Below are 21,483 nucleotides of genomic sequence, written 5' to 3' on the forward strand. Positions count from 1 at the left end.
GGACTTTGGCGCAGCCCTAAACTTGATGTTTTATTCGACTGAGAATTTTGCGGCCCACAGCCGAGTCGAGTGTGGTGGTTAAAATTTGAACTCCGTTTCTTTTATGTCTTGGGTGTAATTGAGGTGTTTTGGGCAAAAAAATGTTGATGTAATTTTTGTGCGAAAAAGTTGGAAATCCCAAGGTATTGCGAATCGGGCATGTCTCTCCTAATGTATACACAGAAATGTTCGACCCACTGCACCCGTCAAAACGCATAATGATGAAATTAATGTCCACTAAAAATCCAAAATGGCCGCAATTTGTAGCTCTCTAAGATTTTTTTTTTTTTAATTCCACTGAAATCCAGATGGATTGGATGATATACCGCGACAGACTACGGTAGGCTTAGGGCCTACTGCCTCCAGCTGAAACGTTTGAATGCCAATCCGTAACTCCACCTTGAACACTTTTATGTAATTAATTTCTTTAAAGTCTTTTTTAAAACGAACAAATAGTTCGGGCTTGTTATTATTTTCAAAACGGGTAGGCTGATGTGACACATATAGGCCGGTTTTTACATGCCAGATACCGTGAAATACTTTTGCGTGGGCCTCCACAAAGATAAACAAACTTTCGGTCAAAAAACTGTTTTGAAATTGGTGCACCTTCCAGAACAGCAAAATCTCGGGTTCGGAACCGGTGTCGCATGCAATTATGTCCTGTTTGCAAAACTATCCGGAGGACATTATTGCATATGCAATAATGTCCGCCGGACGGTTATGCATATGCAGTCGTGTCCGCCCGGACGCTGCTGCATAATGTGTGTCTGCCCGGACACATTTGCATATGCAGTTGTGTCCGCCCCGTGTGTAGGTTAAGTGCATGCACGCTCGCTTACGCGCGCACACACCCCATGTACAGTCATGTACATGTCCACCGGACGGTTTTTGCATAGCCCCGGGCACGATTGCACATGCAAAAGTGTCCGGAGCGGACAGTATTGCATGGAGGACACAATTGCATCTGACACAGGCGCCGAACCGGAGATTTTTTTTTCAACCCGTTTCACACTGTAAACATTTCAATCCGCCTCCGATCCTAGTAGCATGCTCCTAGCCGGCCGGGTTGAAATCAACCCTGGCTGGGTTGAAAATCTCAATCCGGGTCGAAATTGCATTTTTCGGCGTGAACCGTTATACTGTATTAGCTGGTTCACGAAAAGACCAGTGTGAATGTTGTCTCTGATCTAAATTTATGTCGAATTAGGAGCGAGGTTGAACCGACCCGGGTAGGTTTCATCGCGGCTCAAAATGGAGGCTATGGGTGCGTTCGTTTAGCTTCCCTGGGTCGACCCCGGTGTGTGACGGGTTTTTTTTCCAGGACGAACGTGGGTAATTATCTGCACACGTTCGTTCTTGAAAAAGAAACGCCACACACCGGGGTCACCCCAGGGAGGCTAAACGAACGCACCCAGTGTGAAAAGGCTTTATTTGTCATGGTGAAACTTACGCTCCAAGGCTGTGAGGCAACTGAACTGTGACGAGCCTAAAACCGCAGTTTGAACTCACTTTTTGAAACCTTCAGAAACAGTCCACAAATGGTATAACAATAAACATATTCTTTCTGTTTTGTGGTCATGCAAACGAAGCCTTGATTTTTGTTGGTTGATTGTTCGGCAGTCAGTGAGGCGTGTAGGACACAAGCAAGTACCAAGAACCTTCAGTGGGAGTGGAATATAAGAGCAAAGGTTTACGTGTGTGGGTGCAGTTGTTGGCGTTTTCTGTACATGAACGGTTAGTTACTTCACATCGATTCATAAATACGATTTACATTGTAGACAACCATTTCAAACTTGCTTACTATTACACATTTCCCAAAAGACTTCCAATGATAGGTTCTGATCAAATTATATTATCTTATTTAGAGTGTTTTCGAAGAGCATTTTTGTGGCCAACTGGTTTAGCTAGTCCTTGACAGTGTTGTCATTGAACCTGTGTTTGGATCGAGTTGAAAAAAAGGTCGTAAAAGTGATAGTCCTACTTCATTCCAATAATTGTGCATTGATGACAACTTTTGCTTTGTTTTTATCAGGGAGAGTATCACCGCAAGCAATCTGAGTTTTTATGCAAACGGGTAAGCAAATCGACAACAAATGTTTTGTATACGAGAATAGGGCCGATCCTATGCGAAGCACTTAAAGCCATTATACACTTTCGGTACAGAAAAAAAGTTCACAGATTTACAAATAATTTACAGGGTTTACAGAAGGTAATGGTGAAAGACTTCTCTTGAAATATTGTTCCATGAAATGCTTTACTTTTGAGAAAACATTAAAACAATATCAATTCTCGTTAGCGAGAATTACGGATTTATTTGAAACACGTGTCATGGCACGGCGAAAACAAGAGTGGGTTTTCCCGTTATTTTCTCCCGACTCCGATGACCGATTGAGCCTAAATTTTCACATGTTTGTTATTTTATATATAAGTTGTGATACACACAGTGTGGGACTTGGCAATTACTGTTTACCGAAAGTGTATAATGGCTGTAACCAAGGACTCTCAGAAAAGCGAACTTTAAAGCAGTGAACACTATTGGTAAATATACTCAACATATTTATTAGCATAAAACCTTACTTGGTAACGAGTAATGAAAGCTGTTGATAGTATAAAACATTATGAGAAGCGGCTCCCTCTGAAGTAACGTAGTTTTCGAGAAATAAGTAATTTTCCACGAATTTTATTTCGAGACCTCAGAATTAGATTTTGAGGTCTCGAAATCAAGCATCTGAAAGCACACACCTTTGTGACAAGGGTGTTTTTTTCTTTCATAATTATCTCGTAACTTCGACGACCAATTGAGCTCAAATTTTCACAGGTTTGTTATTTTTATGCATATTATGTTGAGATACACCAAGTCAGAAGACTGGTCGAAACCACCAATAGTGTCCTTTGTCTTGAATTGCACTGTAGGATTACTTACCCCCCCCCCCAAAAAAAAAAATGGAAAAAGTTTCATTTGATAGACGTAGGAGGAAAACCCAGTGAGCTATCACAGAATTATCAAAATACTTAGTGAAGTTTAGGACTCTCAGAAAGTTCTTGTATTTCATTATTTTTTTTCACTGCCTATAAATTTAATGTGTTTTGTTTAGGGATGCTATACTTTTCGTTCATACCTCAGTACACTAAATTATGAATTTAATCAAGCATTTTGGGCGCCCCACTACAGAAGGGTTTTACCTTCTCTGGTTGCAACCCCCATTTTGTACTTTTTAGTTGTTATAAGTTTCTTTACTTACTTGAAATGTATTGTATTTGTGTTGTTGTACGAATAAAAAAGAAAAAACTCTCAGTAGGCCTATGTAGAAACAAGGTAATGGACCATAACCTATTCCACCAAGGATGCGCATGAGTTATTTCAAAAATCAAATAAATATTTATTCAAGCTGTTTAGTCCTCTCAGCCATGATATGCAATTATTTTGCCACAACTAGCTGTTTGTGACAATCATTGACGTGGACATTCAGTTGCAGTAGTGAAGAATTGCCAGAATTTCAATAATACGCCCACGGCATTTTTGAACAGCTAGTGTTCCCCATACATCAAAAATCTTTGTAAATCTTTTGCGAAAATATTTCAACTATTATGGTCTTCTCAAGAATGTTGTTCTGCTGGTGCAGTTTAAACTGTTTTTATTAGTCTTAATATAGAGGGGGAGTTGATAACTGTTCTTTCTTTGTTGCGTTTTATAAGTAATTTTTAAATATTTGGTCACACGAGGAAATTTTTACAGCCAACTTGGAGCAATTTAGAGCAAAATAATTGTAACTTTGTGTATGTGAGTTTTGAAAACCTGAACATGAAATTCGTAAATCTTCTCTCCCATAACAAAAGAACAACAACCTGTGTTTCACAGTACTTATCTACTTTTCAAAGTGTATTATTGTTGTTTCCAGTAAGAAATCTGCCATTATTCAATTTGCAGAAAACAAAGTACAAGAAAACACAACAATGCAACTCTTGATTGTGCTTACTGTATGTCTCGGGTTGGCCAACTCGATGACTTTAGGTAAGTACGGATATACTGACTCTATTCTGAAATTCCACACAAAAATGGGACTCCTTCAAACACAATTATTGTGTCAAGGTTAACTCTGTGTTATGTGTTATGTCGGTCAACTTTATGTTTTGCTTTGCTGTTATGGCTCTTTAGAATGTTTATAAAATGAAGAGTTGTTTTAAGTTTGAATAAAGTATACTGATCATCAACCCCAAACTAAATGCTGAAGAGGTGTACAAACTTACTCCAAAACCTGACAAATTGACTGAGTTTAAGGTGCAGTGTTGAATTGACTGTCGTTGATTGTTGAGCATTTTAGCTTAACGATTGGAAATTTGCTTAGCAGACCTCTAATGAAATTGGGCCAGATGGAATTAGTGCATGCTGAACCGCTTGCCCCTTACCAATGTAGCTCTGGTTCGACTCCCGGTTGGGTCGTGGGTTCTTTTGGTTCTGATGCTTCGTGATCATTTTTGTGTACCTGTCCCTGTCTCACTCGTTTTAAGTACTAAGATTAAAGACACTGGACACTATTGGTAATTGTCAAAGACCAGTATTCTCACTTGGTGTATCCCATTATATGCATAAAATAACAATCCTGTGAGAGTTTGGGCTCAATTGGTCAACGAACTTGTGTGCTATTAGATGCCTGCCGAGGTCTTTTATTATTTGAGTGAGATAACTACCTCTGTCTCAAAAAGTACGTTACTTCAAAGGAAACCGTTTCTCACAATGTTTTATGCTATCAACAGCTCTCCATTGCTCGTTAATACCAAATAAGTTTATATGTCAAACGCCACCACTGAGTGCGTGTGGCTCGAAATGTTGTTTTTCCCGCGTCTTTCCCGAGAATGCAGATTCTCAGATGCAAGTATAGGATGACTATCGTATCAATTCATTTATGTTACAGGTCGTCCCCAACAAAGAGAAGAAGAAAGAGAGATCGGATTACTATCTCAGAAGTTGGAAGGTAGTGTTTTGAATAAATAGAGTCGCAAATATTATCTCGTTTTCTGTATTTTGTTTTCAGGCCGGTCAGTTTTAAACTGAAAATGATACCGTTTATATTGATGTTTTTTTAATGGACACAAACAGTATGATGTTCTTATTAGCATTTTCGTTTCTAGAACAAATTGACAGTGGGCAACTGTTCCATCTAACGTGCTTTATATAAATTATGATACCCTTTGGTAAAGAGTATAAAGTTTGTTAAATACTTGTAATCGATGAAGTCTAAGTAGTAATATTATATTAATTCGTGGTGGGTTTTTTTCAAACTAGGTGAGAAAGAACGGGGTGGTTATGGTGAAGAAGAGAGACACTGGATGGGTAAGTGGAAACCAACCTAGAACGATATCACCAAACAGTATTGATCCTCATTTTGTTTTAAAGGCAGTGGACACTATTGGTAGTTACTCAAAATAACAATTAGCATAAAACCTTTCTTGGTGACGAGTAATGGGGAGAGGTTGATGGTATAAAACATTGTGAGAAACGGCTCCCTCTGAAGTGCCATAGTTTTCAAGAAAGAAGTAATTTTCCACGAATTTGATTTCGAGACCTCAGATTTAGAACTTGAGGTCTCGAAATCAACCATCTAAACGCACACAACTATGTGTGACTAAGGTGTTTTTTCTTTCATTATTATCTCGCAAGTTCGATGACCGATTGAGCTAAAATTTTCACAGGTTTGTTATTTTATGCATGTGTTAAGATACACCAACTGTGAGGGCTAGTCTTTGACAATTACCAATAGTGTCCACCGACTTTAACCATACACTCGCCGTCAAGTTTATCGTGATGCACAATGTTGAAAAAGTACCTTCCCTATAGTGGGTATTCAGTCTTTACATTCGTTGTTCCTTGATGATTTTTTATTAATTGTCTTTATTCTGATCAGGAGAAGAGGGTGGAGAACTGAAAACTACGGAGGAGAAACGAAAAGAAGGTAAACGTTTTGATGCAAAGGAACGATAGTGATTAACTTAGCATGTATACAAAAGGCTATAGTCAACAGTAAAGCCCTGTTAATTTTGTGTTCATACTTCCTGCGAATGCAAAGGCAAATGCGATAAAAATGTTGACGTCACAGGGCTGTGTTTGTAGCGATTGTTTTTGTAGCGATTGTTTTGCAGGAGTTGCCCAAAAAGTCAACTGATGTGAATTATTCGTTGCGAACTTGTGACGTCAAAGTTCGTATCGCATTTGCATTCGCAGGAAGAATGAACCGGGCTCAAGGGTATGTATTTGTTTCCAGATGATGTTTAAATTTTTAACTCGGCTTTCCAACCATAAATCACAAAGTATCTTGTCGTTGTTTTGTTGTTTTTTCATCAGCAATTTTCAAAATAAATGAATAAATAAATACATACAAAGGTGTTTACGGCCTGCTTGACCTTAGACATGGGTTTATGTTTTATTTATATCTTGATAATTCACAGAAGAACTTGCATCCTTGAAGGAAGAGCTGGTCAGAGTACTGAAAGAAAAACTCGGTGAGAATATTATGTTTGTCTTTGTTTTTAAAACTTGGGAATACATTTCGGACACGGCCTAATATTAAAGAATGTAAATTATAAGATGATGCAATTTCATTCACTAAAAATTCATGATAGTATTTTTTGCAACTTTATAGCCAAGAAAGGGAGAGAATGGGAGGAGGAGGAGGAGGAGGAGGAGGAGGAGGAGGAGGAGGAAAAGGTCAGTTCCTAAATCAAATCAGTCAAAGAAATTCCACGGTGGATATTATTATAGATCAATTTATATTAAATGGAAGTAAAATAAGTTGTTGAGGAATTTCTTTAGGGACTACTTATTAACCTAAAGAGTCTTCAGCACTTAGAAGAACAGTAAACAATAAGTGGTATTCTTTCAACTTTCCTCTAATGATATAAACGTAAACATCTCGTTCATTTGTTGGTTTTCTATTCGTGTTTTTTTTTTATCACTAACTCGATAATGTTTATGGAATTTGAGGCATTGCATGGTGATGTATCAATTTACATGTATATTTGGTTTGCGGTAACACCATGTATGTATTTACTTGCCAGCTAAATGTTGTTCTTTAGAGAACTGTCTTGCTATATACTAAATTACCACGGAGTAGATTTTTGGAATTCGGGAGACTTCTCAGTTCTGAAAAGAACTGTCCTGCTTCTTACCTTATGTTGAAGATAGAACATTGGCTGGGACTACTACTTTAGCTTAGAGAGGATCGTATTTAACTTCACTACCACGGAGTGAGTTTTTAATCGATCTCGACGTTTCGACTAGCTGACCCTAGTCATCGTCAGGAGACTCGATAGTTATTAATTTATTTATTGTTTATATTATGATTTTCTTGAAGGCTGAGCTTGAGGAACGCCGATTGGCCATCCAGAAGGAAGCAGAGGAGAAACGAGCCCAAGGTAGCCAACAACACAAACTCGCATAAATAGCAACATTGCATATCGCTGCTTAGCTGGTTATTGATACCAGCTATAACTAAGGACGTACTGTTCAAACATGATGCTGTTTTTGCTAAGAGTTCTTTTTTTGTCTGCTTATCACAATCTATAGCTGTGCTTGGTATATACATATGGAATGTTTTAGCTAATGGTTAACTTTCTTCACGAAGAATGGGCTTTCACCTTCAAAGACAGGCAGCCGAATTCACGAAAGGCTAAGATTAACCCTATCTCGAGTTAGAACGAGTAACTCGTTCTATTTAGGATGGGTTTATATCGTTCTAACGTCTATGAATACGGAAATTAACTCGTTAAGAACTAAGATTAATCCTACTTTAGGAAGAGTTTAGTGAAATCGACGGCTTGAGTAGAAAGGTTTATCCAGTCGAATTCTTAGTTTTGCTGGAGTTGTTGTTTTTTCAGCAAATTCTTGTTACTTTTGCTAAGGTTTTTGTCTGCTTATCACAATCTATAGCTGTGCTTGGTATATACATTATGGAATGCCCTAGGTATAGTTGGTTAACTTTCTTCATGGGCTTTCACCTTCAAAGACAGGCAGCCGAATTCACGAAAGGCTAAGATTAACCCTATCTCGAGTTAGAACGAGTAACTCGTTCTATTTAGGATGGGTTTATATCGTCCTAACGTCTATGAATACGGAAATTAACTCATTTTAAATACTAAGATTAATCCTAAGTTAGGAAGAGTTTGGTGAAATCGACGGCTTGAGTAGAAGGTTTTATCCAGTCGAACTCTGTGTTAGTTTTGCTGGAGTTGTTGTTTTTCAGCAAATTCTCGAAGAAAATAAATTCACGGAGGAAATTCTTCATTCAAACTTAAATTAACTATCCTTCTGAAGACGAGCAGAGTTTACTGTTCAAAACGTCGAGACCAACCGGTGCTTTTTAGAGCCAACACTCCTTCAAAAGAGATTTTACTCGTGGTTGTACCCGCAAGTTTACTATTCATATTTATATTTATATTACTCATGAAACAACTCCTCTGCCACAACTTTAACACTCGGGCATCTATGTCGAAGGTCTCAACGGGAGTTGATGACTTCATCTATATCAAGCAAATTGAAGAAACACTTTTTTTAATCTGTAGGGTGACGTTTTTAAAAATACATCTTGATAATTCACAGAAGAACGTGCATCGCTAAAGGAAGAGCTGGTCAGACTACTGGAAGAAAAACTCGGTGAGAATAATATTAGTCTTCGTTTTTAAACTTGAAATTACATTCTGCGATAGTTCTTGACAACTTAAACACAGTAAAACTACTCATAAAGAGACTCTTTTCTCAACATTTACCCCCCCCCCCCGAAAAAAAAAAAAAAAAAAAAAAAAAAAAAGGAAAACCTGCTACAAAGTGACAGAAATATTGTAGCGAGAATACTTTGCAGTAATTGATTTACTTTTAGCCAGAGCCGTACATTGAGGAAGTTGAGAAGCCATTTTGTGTTCCCTCAAACGCATTGACGAATACCAGGGGATGATTCTAACTTAGGACTAGCCTTATTTTCTAGGAAGTTCATTGTGAAATTGACCTCAAGTGACTGACTAATTGCCCTGGGTTGTCAATTAGATGATGCAATTTTATTCCCTCGAAATCCATGATAGTATTTGTTTGCGTTTTTAGCCAAGAAAGAGAACCAAGGAGACGAATATGGGGAGGAGGAGGAGGAGAAGGAAAAGGTCAGTTCCTAAATCACATCAGTCAAAGGAATTCCAGTAATGACATGTTGGATTTTATTAAAGATCAATTTAAATTAAATGGAAGTAAAATAAGTTGTTGTGTGATATAAACGTAAACATCTGGTCATTTGTTTGTTTTTTATTTGTGTTTTATTTATCACTTACTCGATAATGTTTATGGAATTTGAGGCATTGCATGGTGAGGTATAAATATACATGTATGTTTGCGGTAACACCATGTATGTATTTACTTGCCAGCTAAATGTTGTTCTTAAGAGAACTACCTTGCTATTATATTATATTACCGCGGAGTAGATTTTTTTATTTCGGGAGACTTCTCAGTTCTGAAAAGAACTGTCCTGCTTCTTACCTTGGGTGAAGGTAGACCATCAGCTGGAACTACTAATTCAGCTCATAGAGGATCGTTATTAACTTCACTAGCACGGAGTAAGTTTTTAATTGGTCTCGACGTTTCGACTAGCTTGCCCTAGTCCTCGTCAGGAGTCTAGATAATTATTAATTTATTTATTGTTTGTATTATGATTTTCTTGAAGGCTGAGAATGAGGAACGCCGATTGGCCATTCAGAAGGAAGCAGAGGAGAAACGAGCTCAAGGTAGCCAACAACACAAGCTCGCATAAAAAGCAACATTGCATATCGCTGCTTATGTTATTGATACCAGCTACAACTAAGGACGTACTGTTCAAACATGATGCTACTTTTGCTAAGAGTTCTTTTTTTGTCTGCTTATCACAATCTCTAGCTGTGCTTGGTATATACATATGGAATCTCTTAGCTAAAACCTTCTTCACGAAGAATGGGCTTTCACCTTCAAAGACAAGCAGCCGAATTTTGCGAAAGGCTGTGGATTAACCCTATCTGGAGTTAGAACGAGTAACTCGTCCTAACTTAGGGCGGGTTCATATCGTCGTAACGTCTATGACCGGAAATTAACTCGTTTTAAGAACTAAGATTAATCCTACTTTAGGAAGAGTTTGGTGAAATCGACGGCTTGAGTAGAAAGGTTTATCCAGTCGAACTCTTAGTTTTGCTGGAGTTGTTGTTTTTTCAGCAAATTCTCGAACAAACATTTTTTGTTCACGGAGGAAATTCTTCATTCAAACTTAAAACAACTATCCTCCTGAAGACGAGCAGAGTTTACTATTCAAAACGTCGAGACCAAACCGGTGCTTTTTAGAGCCAACACTCCTTCAAAAGAGATTTTACTCGTGGTTGTACCCGCAAGTTGACTATTCATATTTATATTTATATTACTCTTAAAACAATTCCTCTGCCACAACTTTAACACTCGGGCATCTATGTCGAAGTTCTCTACGGGAGTTGGTGACTTCATCTATATCAAGCAAATTGAAGAAACACTTTTTTTAATCTGTAGGGTTACGTTTTTAAAAATACATCTTGATACTTCACAGAAGAACTTGCATCGCTAAAGGAAGAGCTGGTCAGACTACTGGAAGAAAAACTCGGTGAGAATAATATTTGTCTTCGTTTTTAAACTTGGAATTACATTCTGCGATAGCTCTTGACAACACAAACACAGTAAAACTTCTCATTATTTTTAAGAGACTCTTTTCGCAAAATTTACAAAAAAGCCGCACAACACGCTACAGAATGAAAGAAATATTGTAGCGAGAATACTTTGCAGTAATTGATTTACTTTTAGCCAGAGCCGTACATTGAGGAAGTTGAGAAGCCATTTTGTGTTTTCTCAAACGCATTGACGAATACAAGGGGATGATTCTAACTTAGGACTAGCCTTATTTTCTAGGAAGTTCATTGTGAAATTGACCTCAAGTGACTGACTAATTGCCCTGGGTTGTCAATTAGATGATGCAATTTTATTCCCTCGAAATCCATGATAGTATTTGTTTGCGTTTTTAGCCAAGAAAGAGAACCAAGGAGACGAATATGGGGAGGAGGAGGAGGAGGAGGAAAAGGTCAGTTCCTAAATCACATCAGTCAAAGGAATTCCAGTAATGACATGTTGGATTTTATTAAAGATCAATTTAAATTAAATGGAAGTAAAATAAGTTGTTGTGTGATATAAACGTAAACATCTGGTCATTTGTTTGTTTTTTATTTGTGTTTTATTTATCACTTACTCGATAATGTTTATGGAATTTGAGGCATTGCATGGTGAGGTATAAATATACATGTATTTTTGCGGTAACACCATGTATGTATTTACTTGCCAGCTAAATGTTGTTCTTAAGAGAACTACCTTGCTGTTATATTATATTACCGCGGAGTTGATTTTTTGATTTCGGGAGACTTCTCAGTTCTGAAAAGAACTGTCCAGCTTCTTACCTTGGGTGAAGGTAGACCATCAGCTGGAACTACTAATTCAGCTCATAGAGGATCGTTATTAACTTCACTACCACGGAGTAAGTTTTTAATTGGTCTCGACGTTTCGACTAGCTTGCCCTAGTCCTCGTCAGGAGTCTAGATAATTATTAATTTATTTATTGTTTGTATAATGATTTTCTTGAAGGCTGAGATTGAGGAACGCCGATTGGCCATTCAGAAGGAAGCAGAGGAGAAACGAGCCCAAGGTAGCCAACAACACAAGCTCGCATAAAAAGCAACATTGCATATCGCTGCTTAGCTGGTTATTGATACCAGCTACAGCTAAGGACGTACTTTTCAAACATGATGCTACTTTTGCTAAGAGTTCTTTTTTTGTCTGCTTATCACAATCTATATAGCTGTGCTTTGTATATACATATGGAATGTCTTAGCTAATGGTTAACTTTCTTCACGAAGAATGGGCTTTCACCTTCAAAGACAAGCAGCAGAATTTTGCGAAAGGCTGTAGGATTAACCCCAACTGGAGTTAGAACGAGTAACTCGTCCTAACTTAGGGCGGGTTCAAATCGTCTTAACGTCTATGACCGGAAATTAACTCGTTTTAAGAACTAAGATTAATCCTACTTTAGGAAGATTTTGTTGAAATCGACGGTTTGATTAGAAAGGTTTATCCAGTCGAACTCTTAGTTTTGCTGGAGTTGTTGTTTTTCAGCAAATTCTCGAACACAAATTTTTTGTTCACGGAGTAAATTCTTTATTCAAACTTAAAACAACTATCCTCCTGAAGACGAGCAGAGTTTACTGTTCAAAACGTCGAGACCAAACCGCTGCTTTTCAGAGCCAACACTCCTTCAAAAGAGATTTTACTCGTGGTTGTACCCGCAAGTTTACTATTCATATTTATATTTATATGACTCTTAAACAACTCCTCTGCCGGCCGTCGAAGGTCTCAACGGGAGTTGATGACTTCATCTTTATCAAGCAAATTGAAGAAAAACTTTTTTTAATCTGTAGGGTGACGTTTTTAATACACATCTTGATAATTCACAGAAGAACGTGCATTGCTAAAGGAAGAGCTGGTCAGATTAATGGAAGAAAAACTCGGTGAGAATAATATTTGTCTTCGTTTTTAAACTTGGAATTACATTCTGCGATAGCTCTTGACAACACAAACACAGTAAAACTTCTCATTATTTTTAAGAGACTCTTTTCGCAAAATTTACAAAAAAAGCCGCACAACATGCTACAGAACGAAAAAAAATATTGTAGCGAGAATACTTTGCAGTAATTGATTTACTTTTAGCCAGAGCCGTACATTGAGGAAGTTGAGAAGCCATTTTGTGTTCCCTCAAACGCATTGACGAATACCAGGGGATGATTCTAACTTAGGACTAGCCTTATTTTCTAGGAAGTTCATTGTGAAATTGACCCCAAGTGACTGACTAATTGAATTGGGTTGTCAATTAGATGATGCAATTTTATTCCCTCGAAATCCATGATAGTATTTGTTTGCGTTTTTAGCCAAGAAAGAGAACCAAGGAGACGAATATGGGGAGGAGGAGGAGGAGAAGGAAAAGGTCAGTTCCTAAATCACATCAGTCAAAGGAATTCCAGTAATGACACGCTGGATATTATTAAAGATAAATTTCAATGAAATGGAAGCAAAATAATTTGTTGTGTGATATAAACGTAAACAACTCGTTCATTCGTTTGTTTTCTATTCGTGTTTTATTTATCACATAACTCGATAATGTTTATGGGATTTGAGGCATTGCATGGTGAGGTATAAATATACATGTATATTTGGATTGCGGTAATACCATTATGTGTGTGTTTACTTGCCATCTAAATGTTGTTCTTTAGAGAACTGTCTTGCTATATTATATTTTATTACCGCGGAGTAGCTTTTTGGAGTTCGGGAGACTTCTCAGTTCTGAAAAGAACTGTCCTGCTTTTTACCTTATGTTGAAGATAGAACATCGACTGGGACTACTACTTTAGCTTAGAGAGGATCGTATTTAACTTCACTACCACGGAGTGCGTTTTTAATTGGTCTCGACGTTTCGACTAGCTTGCCCTAGTCCTCGTCAGGAGTCTAGATTATTATTAATTTATTTATTGTTTGTATTATGATTTTGTTGAAGGCTAAGATTGAGGAACGCCGATTGGCTATTCAGAAGGAAGCAGAGGAGAAACGAGCCCAAGGTAGCCAACAATACAAACTCGCATAAATAGCAACATTGCATATCGCTGCTTAGCTGGTTATTGATACCAGCTATACGGATCCAGCTAGCTTGAGTAGAAAGGTTTATCCAGTCGAACTCGATGTTAGTTTTGCTGGAGTTTGTTTCTGCTCAGCAAATTTTCGAACAATTTGATTAAAAAAATAAAATCCACGGAGGAAATTCTTTATTCAAACTTGAAATAGCTCCTCTGTCACAAATCAACACTTAGGCATCTTTGTCAAAGTTCTCTCCGGGAGTTGATGGTGGCTTCACATAATATCAAGCAAATTGAAAAACAAACTTGTTTTATTATGTAGTTGAAAAGATACGTGATCCTTTTCCATTGTTTACTTTGTCTTTAATTCTGATCAGGTGAAAAGAGGGTAGAAGCCCAAGCTACGGAGGAGAAACGAGTAGAAGGTAAACATTCTGATAATAAACATGACATTTATATAGCGCCTTTTACCAGAGGATGCAAAGCGCTGGAGAGAGAAAAGAACAGAGAGCCAGAAGAGAAGGGCAGGGTTGGGTGGGTGGGGGGGGGGTACACTGGAGAAACCCAGATTTTTATTCTTCACTCTTAATGAATGCCATTTCTTGCAATTGTATTAATTTAAAAGGTATTTTAAGACTTTAAAAAAAACCTTTTATTGGATTTTCAGCCCAGGAAGAAGAAAAGGAGGAGGAGAAAAAAAAGGTCAGATATCACATCAGTCAAAAGATTCCAATAATGAGATGTTCGATTTTATTTGGTGGATTATTTGGATGGTATATTTCGTATCGCATAGAAAGCTACCTTTTAATTCCAGGTCTGTGTAAAGGCACCTGGCACTTTTGGTAATTGTCAAAGATCAGCTTTTCACTTGGTGTTTATACATAAAACAACAAACCTGTGAAAAATTGGGCTGAATTTCATCGAAGTTGCAGGAGAATATTGAAAGAAAAAACACCATTGTTACACACCATTTCTGGCTTTCAGATGCCTGAGAAAGGCTTCGGGCCTGAAGTCTTGTATTATTTAAGTGAGAAATTTCCTTTTTCTCAAAAGCTACGGTACTTCGGAGTTTCGCACAATGTTTTATACTATAAACAGCTCTCCAATTTAAGCTTTTATGGTATCAATTATTTGGAGGAATTAGTGTCACGTGCCTTTAATTCAACGCCGTTCCAACACGGAGTGGTTTCACCGAGGAAAGCAAACAACCGCTCTTGTTCCTTTTATCGTTTAAAGGCCTTATTATAAATCGATATTTTAATAACGTATTTAATTATGATTTTGTTGAAGGCTGAGATTGAGGAACGCAAATTGGCCATTCAGAAGGAAGCAGAGGAGAAACGAGCCCAAGGTAGCCAACAATACACGCTCGCATAAATAGCAACATTGTATATCGCTGCTTAGCTGGACGGATTTTGTTTCATCACTTTTAACTTATTTTATTCAAGCTATTATTTATATTTATAATCTTATATTTTAAGAAGTTTGTATTATTATTATTATTATTATTATTATTATTATTATTATTATTATTATTATTATTAGTAATATCATTTTACACATTGGTACTATATTCTTTATCCCCGCTGCAAATAATTACATATTATTTTATTTATTACATCTTTAATCTTTCTAATTTTGTACAATTGTTTTTATTCAGCGGTTGAGCTTGAAACTCTTCATGAGGCAGAAGAAGAGAAGAAACGCGAAGGAGGTATTATAATGAAATTAATCTTGAATTCATCAAGTGCAATGATTCTCAAAATAATCGAAAGATGATGTACTATTAACCAAGTTAATTGGCATTAATTTTAAGAGTGACTTCCAAACTTCGAGACCATGTGACCTTTTTTTACAACAAGTGTGACCTTGTACATGCTTTGGCTAGTCTGGCAGGCAAGATATTGCACAGGTCATTTGTAAAAGTTTACATTTTGTGTGCATAATTTCCACATAAATCCAAGAGTTATGAAAGTAAAAGCTGGACAAGTTTTGAGATGTACCCCCTTTCATCATATCAAAAGTTTATAAGAATTGGACAGTGCAATCTCGATAAAATCTAAGATTTCATGTCTTCTTCCATTAGGCTGTGTACACATCGTGCCAGCAGGAAGTCTAGGCTTGGTGGCTCTTTTGTAAACATATGATGTCACAGGTCACATCGTCTATACCTTCCCTTTAAGTTTTATTTTTGACATAATATATTGTTCTTGTTTCAGAAGTAGAAGTTGCAGCCTTAAAGGAGGAGTTGGTTAGGCTTCTTCAAGAGGAGATCGGTGAGAGTGTAGCATCATGTTTATATATTTCAGAGATTGGATTCGCCCGGCCCATTTAATTCTCTTAAAAGTGTCTATAGAAAAAAAACTCGAAGTTTATATAAGCACATTTTTTCCAACTCGGCTATCACTCTGTAAGCAACATATTCTGAGGGAGGAGAACCCATGGGAATTATCAAATTTCGTTGTTTGTTTTGTCGTGTCTTTACATTGTATTTATTATGGTTAGTGCTAATCGTGTATTATACTTCAAACACACCATCATCTTCAAGATGTTGAGAGATGTTTAAAGTCTTAAGGACAATTTATTGTATAGTTGAATTGTATTCCTTTTCAGCTAAGAGAGAAGAAGAGGAAGATGCACTTAAAAAGGTCAGTTGTGATTTAAAAAATATTGCATACATAAGATTTTGACTTCTAAAGACTTCTGCATGGATTGTGTTGATTGATCATGTTCAAAGGCGAATTAATATAAAGGGACATTACAGAGTTGGTTTTTGCTAACAAAATAGTTGCTGGCAGTGTAGGCACTTTATGTCATCCATCGTATACATAAACTGACAAACCTGTAGAAGTTTGAGATCGATCGGCCATCTTGGTCGCGAGAAGAAAAAAATGGAAAACCGATTACACATTTTGCATGATATTTTCGATGCAAAAATAAAACTATAAAAACGCGAAATTAAATTATTTATTTCTCATCAAAGAAGGTCCGGTTTGGATCGAAAGCTAAGGCCATCCCTACTCATCATTAAATATGATATTTTTCAGAAATATTTAGGCCTAAAGGAATGTTTTCTACGTTCACCGTCATTAGACGGTGTAAATTAATCTGTGATCTTCACGATTTCTTTTCTTACCAAATCTGTAACGTTCTTTTAACATTTTTATCAATAACATTCAGCCATCAAAACTCTACACTTCGCTCTAAATATCTAGAACTGTCTCGGATTCATGGCTCTGACCCATTTCCGGTTCAGGCTGATTCATTTCGGGGTCAGATGGACCTAAAAAGTGGTGAACCACTCTTGTTTTGTCTTGTGTTTTTAACGACCCTGATTTTTCAATCAGCTGTTGGGGTTACCCTTGGCTTTTTTTCATTGTCAATGTTTTGTATTTCCTGTGTATGCTTAAGTTTAATGGCGAATAAATTAATAGTAATAAGGAGAAGAAGAACCCGGATTCTGTGCCGTTTTGAAGCCATATTGAGACAGATTCCGGGTCGACTGATGACCCCCATCTCAGTCAAGTCCACGAGGCCCGGTTTTAGTTTTTAGGGGTGTACAACAATACTTCAAGGTTGGGCCTGGAGAAACAAAATACAGAGCAATTACTGTGATTAGATAAGCAACCAACATGAGCCTGATCTGAGCATAGGGAGAAAAACATTTGCATAACGAATATTGAACATTTAAAATCTGTATTTCCCTTTCTCTTTATCTGACATATCTGAAGGAAGCCGAGGAGGAACGTGCCAAAGGTATTTTGTTTAATTAATGGTTTTTTTTGTTCACCTATCAAATAGGCCTAGATAAACAACAAAGGGAAACATTACTTGTCTAACACTGATTTAAGCCCCGGAACAGCGCAGTAAAACAAGAGAGTTCAGACAACTGCTGATTTAAAGGCAGTGGACACTATTGTCAAAGGTAATTGTCAAAGACTAGCCTCCACAGTTGGTGTATCTCAACATATGCATAAAATAACAAACCTGTGAAAATTTGAGCTCAATCGGTCTTCGAACTTGCGAGATATTAATGAAAGAAAAAACACCCATGCTACACGAAGTTGTGTGCGTTTAGATGGTTGATTTCGAGACCTCAAGTTCTAAATCTGAGGTCTCGAAATCAAATTCGTGGAAAATTACTTCTTTCTCGAAAACTATGGCACTTCAGAGGGAGCCGTTTCTCACAATGTTTTATACCATCAACCTCTCCCTATTACTCGTCACCGAGAAAGGTTTTATGCTTAAAATTACCAATAGTGTCCGCTGCCTTTAATTCTAGAGAGTTGTTGGTAACGTCCGGAGCGCGGCTTGTTGTTACATTCTGGTGTTCGTTATGTGTCAAGGTGATACATTTTAAAATAGTGCATATAATTATTTTGTATAATGGGAGACTTTGAAACGCTAGGTGGCAGCAGACTTACCAGGTAAATTTCTATTGTTACTCTATATTTATTTGTATATCTTCTTCGTTAATTCTGATAATGACTTTGTCTTTTTCTATAAGGATTTATTTAAATGTTACTCTGTAAAGCGCTATGAAGCATTGGTTTTAGATGGATTTTGCGCTATATAAATGTTTGCTGTTATTTGTTATTAGCGATATTTGTATTTGTTGTTGACCTGGGGTGTCTGAAATTCTTTAAAGGATTTTAGACGGTGTGGTAGGCCTTCTTTATCTGTACGTTAGAGGAAAATAGCATGGACTAGACAGTATGGGAACTTTATGTATACCCTCTGCCCCCATGTCATGGTACATGTATATATTGGGCGAATTATCTCATAAGCCATTTTGAGATATAGTAGACACAATACTGTGACACTGTTAGGTTTGGGTATAGTAAGTTTGTCTGATTACACCCAAAACCAAATAATGCATTTCAAATTTTTTCCATCATAATGAAAAAGAGTAAACAACTCATTCCCTTGTCCGAGGGGTGTCAGTTTCCCTCTGTTGAGAGTCCCCCATAGTTGACCTCTGTTGACCTTTAAGCCTTGTTTGTACTCAGAACTCGAGCGTAAAGCCCTTCAAGAGGAGGAACAAAAACGCATTGAAGAAGGTAACGGAACATTATATACTGCATCTTTGATATTGCTATTATATATTGGAACTGGCCACTCATCATGAGATTCGACGTCTCGAATCTAGATTTAAACTTTTTAGGTTGTAATTTTGGAGAAAAGTATAAGCTTTCATTTAAGGCATTGGACGGAGAAACCCGCCATTGATATTTTGGTAGTGAAGTTAAACCTGAAAGATCAATGAATGTTAGGATAACGATATTAGGCCGCTATATCGCGCCCCAAACATTTTGACTTGTCTAGTATTCTAGTGGTAGGCCTCGTTTGTATGTGCCCCCCCCCCCATTTTAAACAGCATCAACTGACAAAGTTCGTGTCAAAACTGTTTATTGTTCTACCCATGTCTTTGAAATGTACTATTTCAATGTTTTTGTAGGTCACAAGTGGAGTTTGAATAAGCTAACATTAACCAATAGAAACGAGTACCAATTATATTGTATTGTATTGTATGTAACGCCAGAGAGAGGCTCAATTTCTCAAAATTGCTCAAAGATAACGATAACGACGCAAAGAGAACGCATTCTATAGGTTGAATATTGCTCCATGCAGAATACGCCCATGCTTATTCAACCAATCGAGGGCATGCATTTTAACGTTCTCGATTTCGTTCTCGTTTTCGTTCTCAATATCGAGGCCTGTGTGACCGGGGCTTTTTGAAAGTTTTTTAACGTGACTGAAAAAGGGGAAAGAACAAAAAAAGGAAATTATCGTAAATAGGGAAGGGTTTCTCCAAATGGGATATTTAGTACCGATTGTTGTCTCAACATCAGTTTCCTTTGAAAACTGAACTTTAATCTTGTTTTCCTTATTCAGAGCTAGAACATGAAACTCTTACCGAGGAGAAAAAGGGAGAGAAAGAAGGTAAACAAACAAGTAAAACGGTATCACCTTGAGCATTGTGTTGAAACCGATGGTTCTTTTTAAATACTCCCAACTCATTTAGAGATTTATCATTACCATAGTGTTACCGAAAACCTTTAAACGAATTTTCACCGTGCAAAGTTTAAACCATACATAATAACAGTGTTATAACAATTGGCATAAGAACGGTATTATACCACAAACATTTTAATTGATGTTTACAGAGATTTTATCAGCCGTCATGAAGGAAGAGATGCTTAGAGTTCTGCGGGAGAGGCTCGAAGAGGGTAAGTTTCCAGAACACACTGCCATATCATTGTTTGAGTGGCCTTCTGCAAAAACCGGGGTGTTAAAATTGACATCGTGTGGTCATAAAGATACCGAAGAGGGAATCAAAACTGGTTACAGCAATGATTTGAGCGCCGTTTTATTATTGTTGTTATAACCTTATGTACAATAATACACATATTGAAGCACTTTTGTCGGACCCGTTGTACTGTCTACAAAGAATAATAACTGTTATTTTGGAATTTTTTTTCTTTTTTTTTCTTTCAACAATTTAAGAAAAAGAATAGGTCTGCAAACCGATTCATGCTTGTATTATTGTTGTTGTTTTTTTCACAGCTCAAAAAGAAGAGTAATTACGCTTTGGGCACGAGACTGACATCGATTTAACCTCCGAGGGAGGCAGCGTGGAGACCCACTTTGGATAGATTTTATGAAATTCTTTAGGATTTGGGATTGCAGTTTTTGAACACTTTTTGTGCAAGATATCTCTTTAATTTTCATTGCTTTAAAATATATAGTGACCATACAAGCTATGTATTAATTCAATCAATTTAATCGACATTATTTCTATTTTTGTAAACAAATAAAAATAAAAATAATAAACAAATTATGTGAGTAATTATTTAAGTCAAAGACAGTCAAGGACAGATCTAGAAATTAAATAATGAAAATTAAGTGAAAACTTCGATGACCAACTAGGCCATTTTCACAGGTTTGTTAAGATATGCTATAGTTTGGATAAACCAAGTGAGAATACTTGTATTTTACAATCACCAAAGTTTACCCTTTCGTTTGCATTGTACCCACTTTGCAATACACGCACCCCTCAACCGATGGAGTCCGTATTCGATATTATGATCCATCAAAGAATCATGCACCAAATTGTGCGAATTTTATTTCAAATATCAGTCAAAATGCCATCTCTTGAAAATTTAAGGTTATAAGTAATTTGAATATATCTACATGTAATGGGTTTTCGGGTTTTCGTTGAGATTATTCTTCCTTTTTAATAAACACCGAGTAAAATAACAGGTAGATAACTAGATAATGGTTTTTAATACTGGTTACTGGGCCCAACAATTAAAGTTAAAAGTGGATAACTTGTTCGACAAAGTTGGGACTTTTAATTAAAAACACGGTCATCTGATGCCAACCAGCCGTTCCTCCATGCTTTCACCATGGAGGTAGAAATTTCACAATTGAAGTTACTCACACAATGGCACGCAAGGTCAAAGGTGAATCTCGCTTGTAACTGGCAGGTTCTAACCGCCGGTCTGGCGCTAGACACAGAAGCCTCGAAGTGTGACGTCAGATGTTGAAATTGGAATGTTTTATTGTCCGCATTATATAATACATAAATTTAGCTTCCATTGGCACATGAGAATAAAACAGTTATTAGTTAAAAAACATGTTAGGAAGTGCAGCGTAACAAATATATTCAAGATACCACTCGTTTGCATTGCATTCCCGGCTGTACTATACTTTTTGGTGGCTGGTTTACACCATATTGAGCCATTCAAT

General features: G+C 37.0%; 1 protein-coding gene across 5 annotated transcripts; it reads left to right on the top strand.

Moving 5' to 3' along the window:
• The first annotated feature begins 1,657 nt into the window (after window positions 1-1,657).
• On the top strand, window positions 1,658-21,355 carry LOC139954137 (uncharacterized). 5 transcript variants are annotated; one of them, XM_071953813.1, is made up of 29 exons: window positions 1,659-1,773; window positions 2,072-2,113; window positions 3,968-4,051; window positions 4,953-5,012; window positions 5,324-5,371; window positions 5,943-5,990; window positions 6,484-6,537; window positions 6,678-6,742; window positions 7,389-7,449; window positions 8,633-8,686; window positions 9,128-9,183; window positions 9,738-9,798; window positions 10,617-10,670; window positions 11,086-11,141; window positions 11,696-11,756; window positions 12,562-12,615; window positions 13,033-13,088; window positions 13,656-13,716; window positions 14,109-14,156; window positions 14,399-14,433; window positions 15,022-15,082; window positions 15,392-15,445; window positions 15,951-16,007; window positions 16,345-16,379; window positions 17,463-17,487; window positions 18,741-18,791; window positions 19,627-19,674; window positions 19,899-19,961; window positions 20,299-21,355. In XM_071953813.1, exons 2-29 carry the CDS (start codon window positions 2,104-2,106, stop codon window positions 20,313-20,315), a joined length of 1,437 nt encoding a protein of 478 aa, XP_071809914.1. In that variant the 5' UTR covers window positions 1,659-1,773; window positions 2,072-2,103; the 3' UTR covers window positions 20,316-21,355. The 5 variants fall into 5 exon arrangements, with proteins under 5 accessions (XP_071809918.1, XP_071809914.1, XP_071809916.1 ...); XM_071953814.1 differs by having other exon boundaries at window positions 1,761-1,799; XM_071953815.1 differs by lacking the exon at window positions 18,741-18,791.
• Window positions 21,356-21,483: the final 128 nt, after the last annotated feature.

The sequence above is a fragment of the Asterias amurensis genome, chromosome 2 (genome assembly GCF_032118995.1).
Source record: "Asterias amurensis chromosome 2, ASM3211899v1".
In the NCBI taxonomy this organism is placed as follows: domain Eukaryota; kingdom Metazoa; phylum Echinodermata; class Asteroidea; order Forcipulatida; family Asteriidae; genus Asterias; species Asterias amurensis.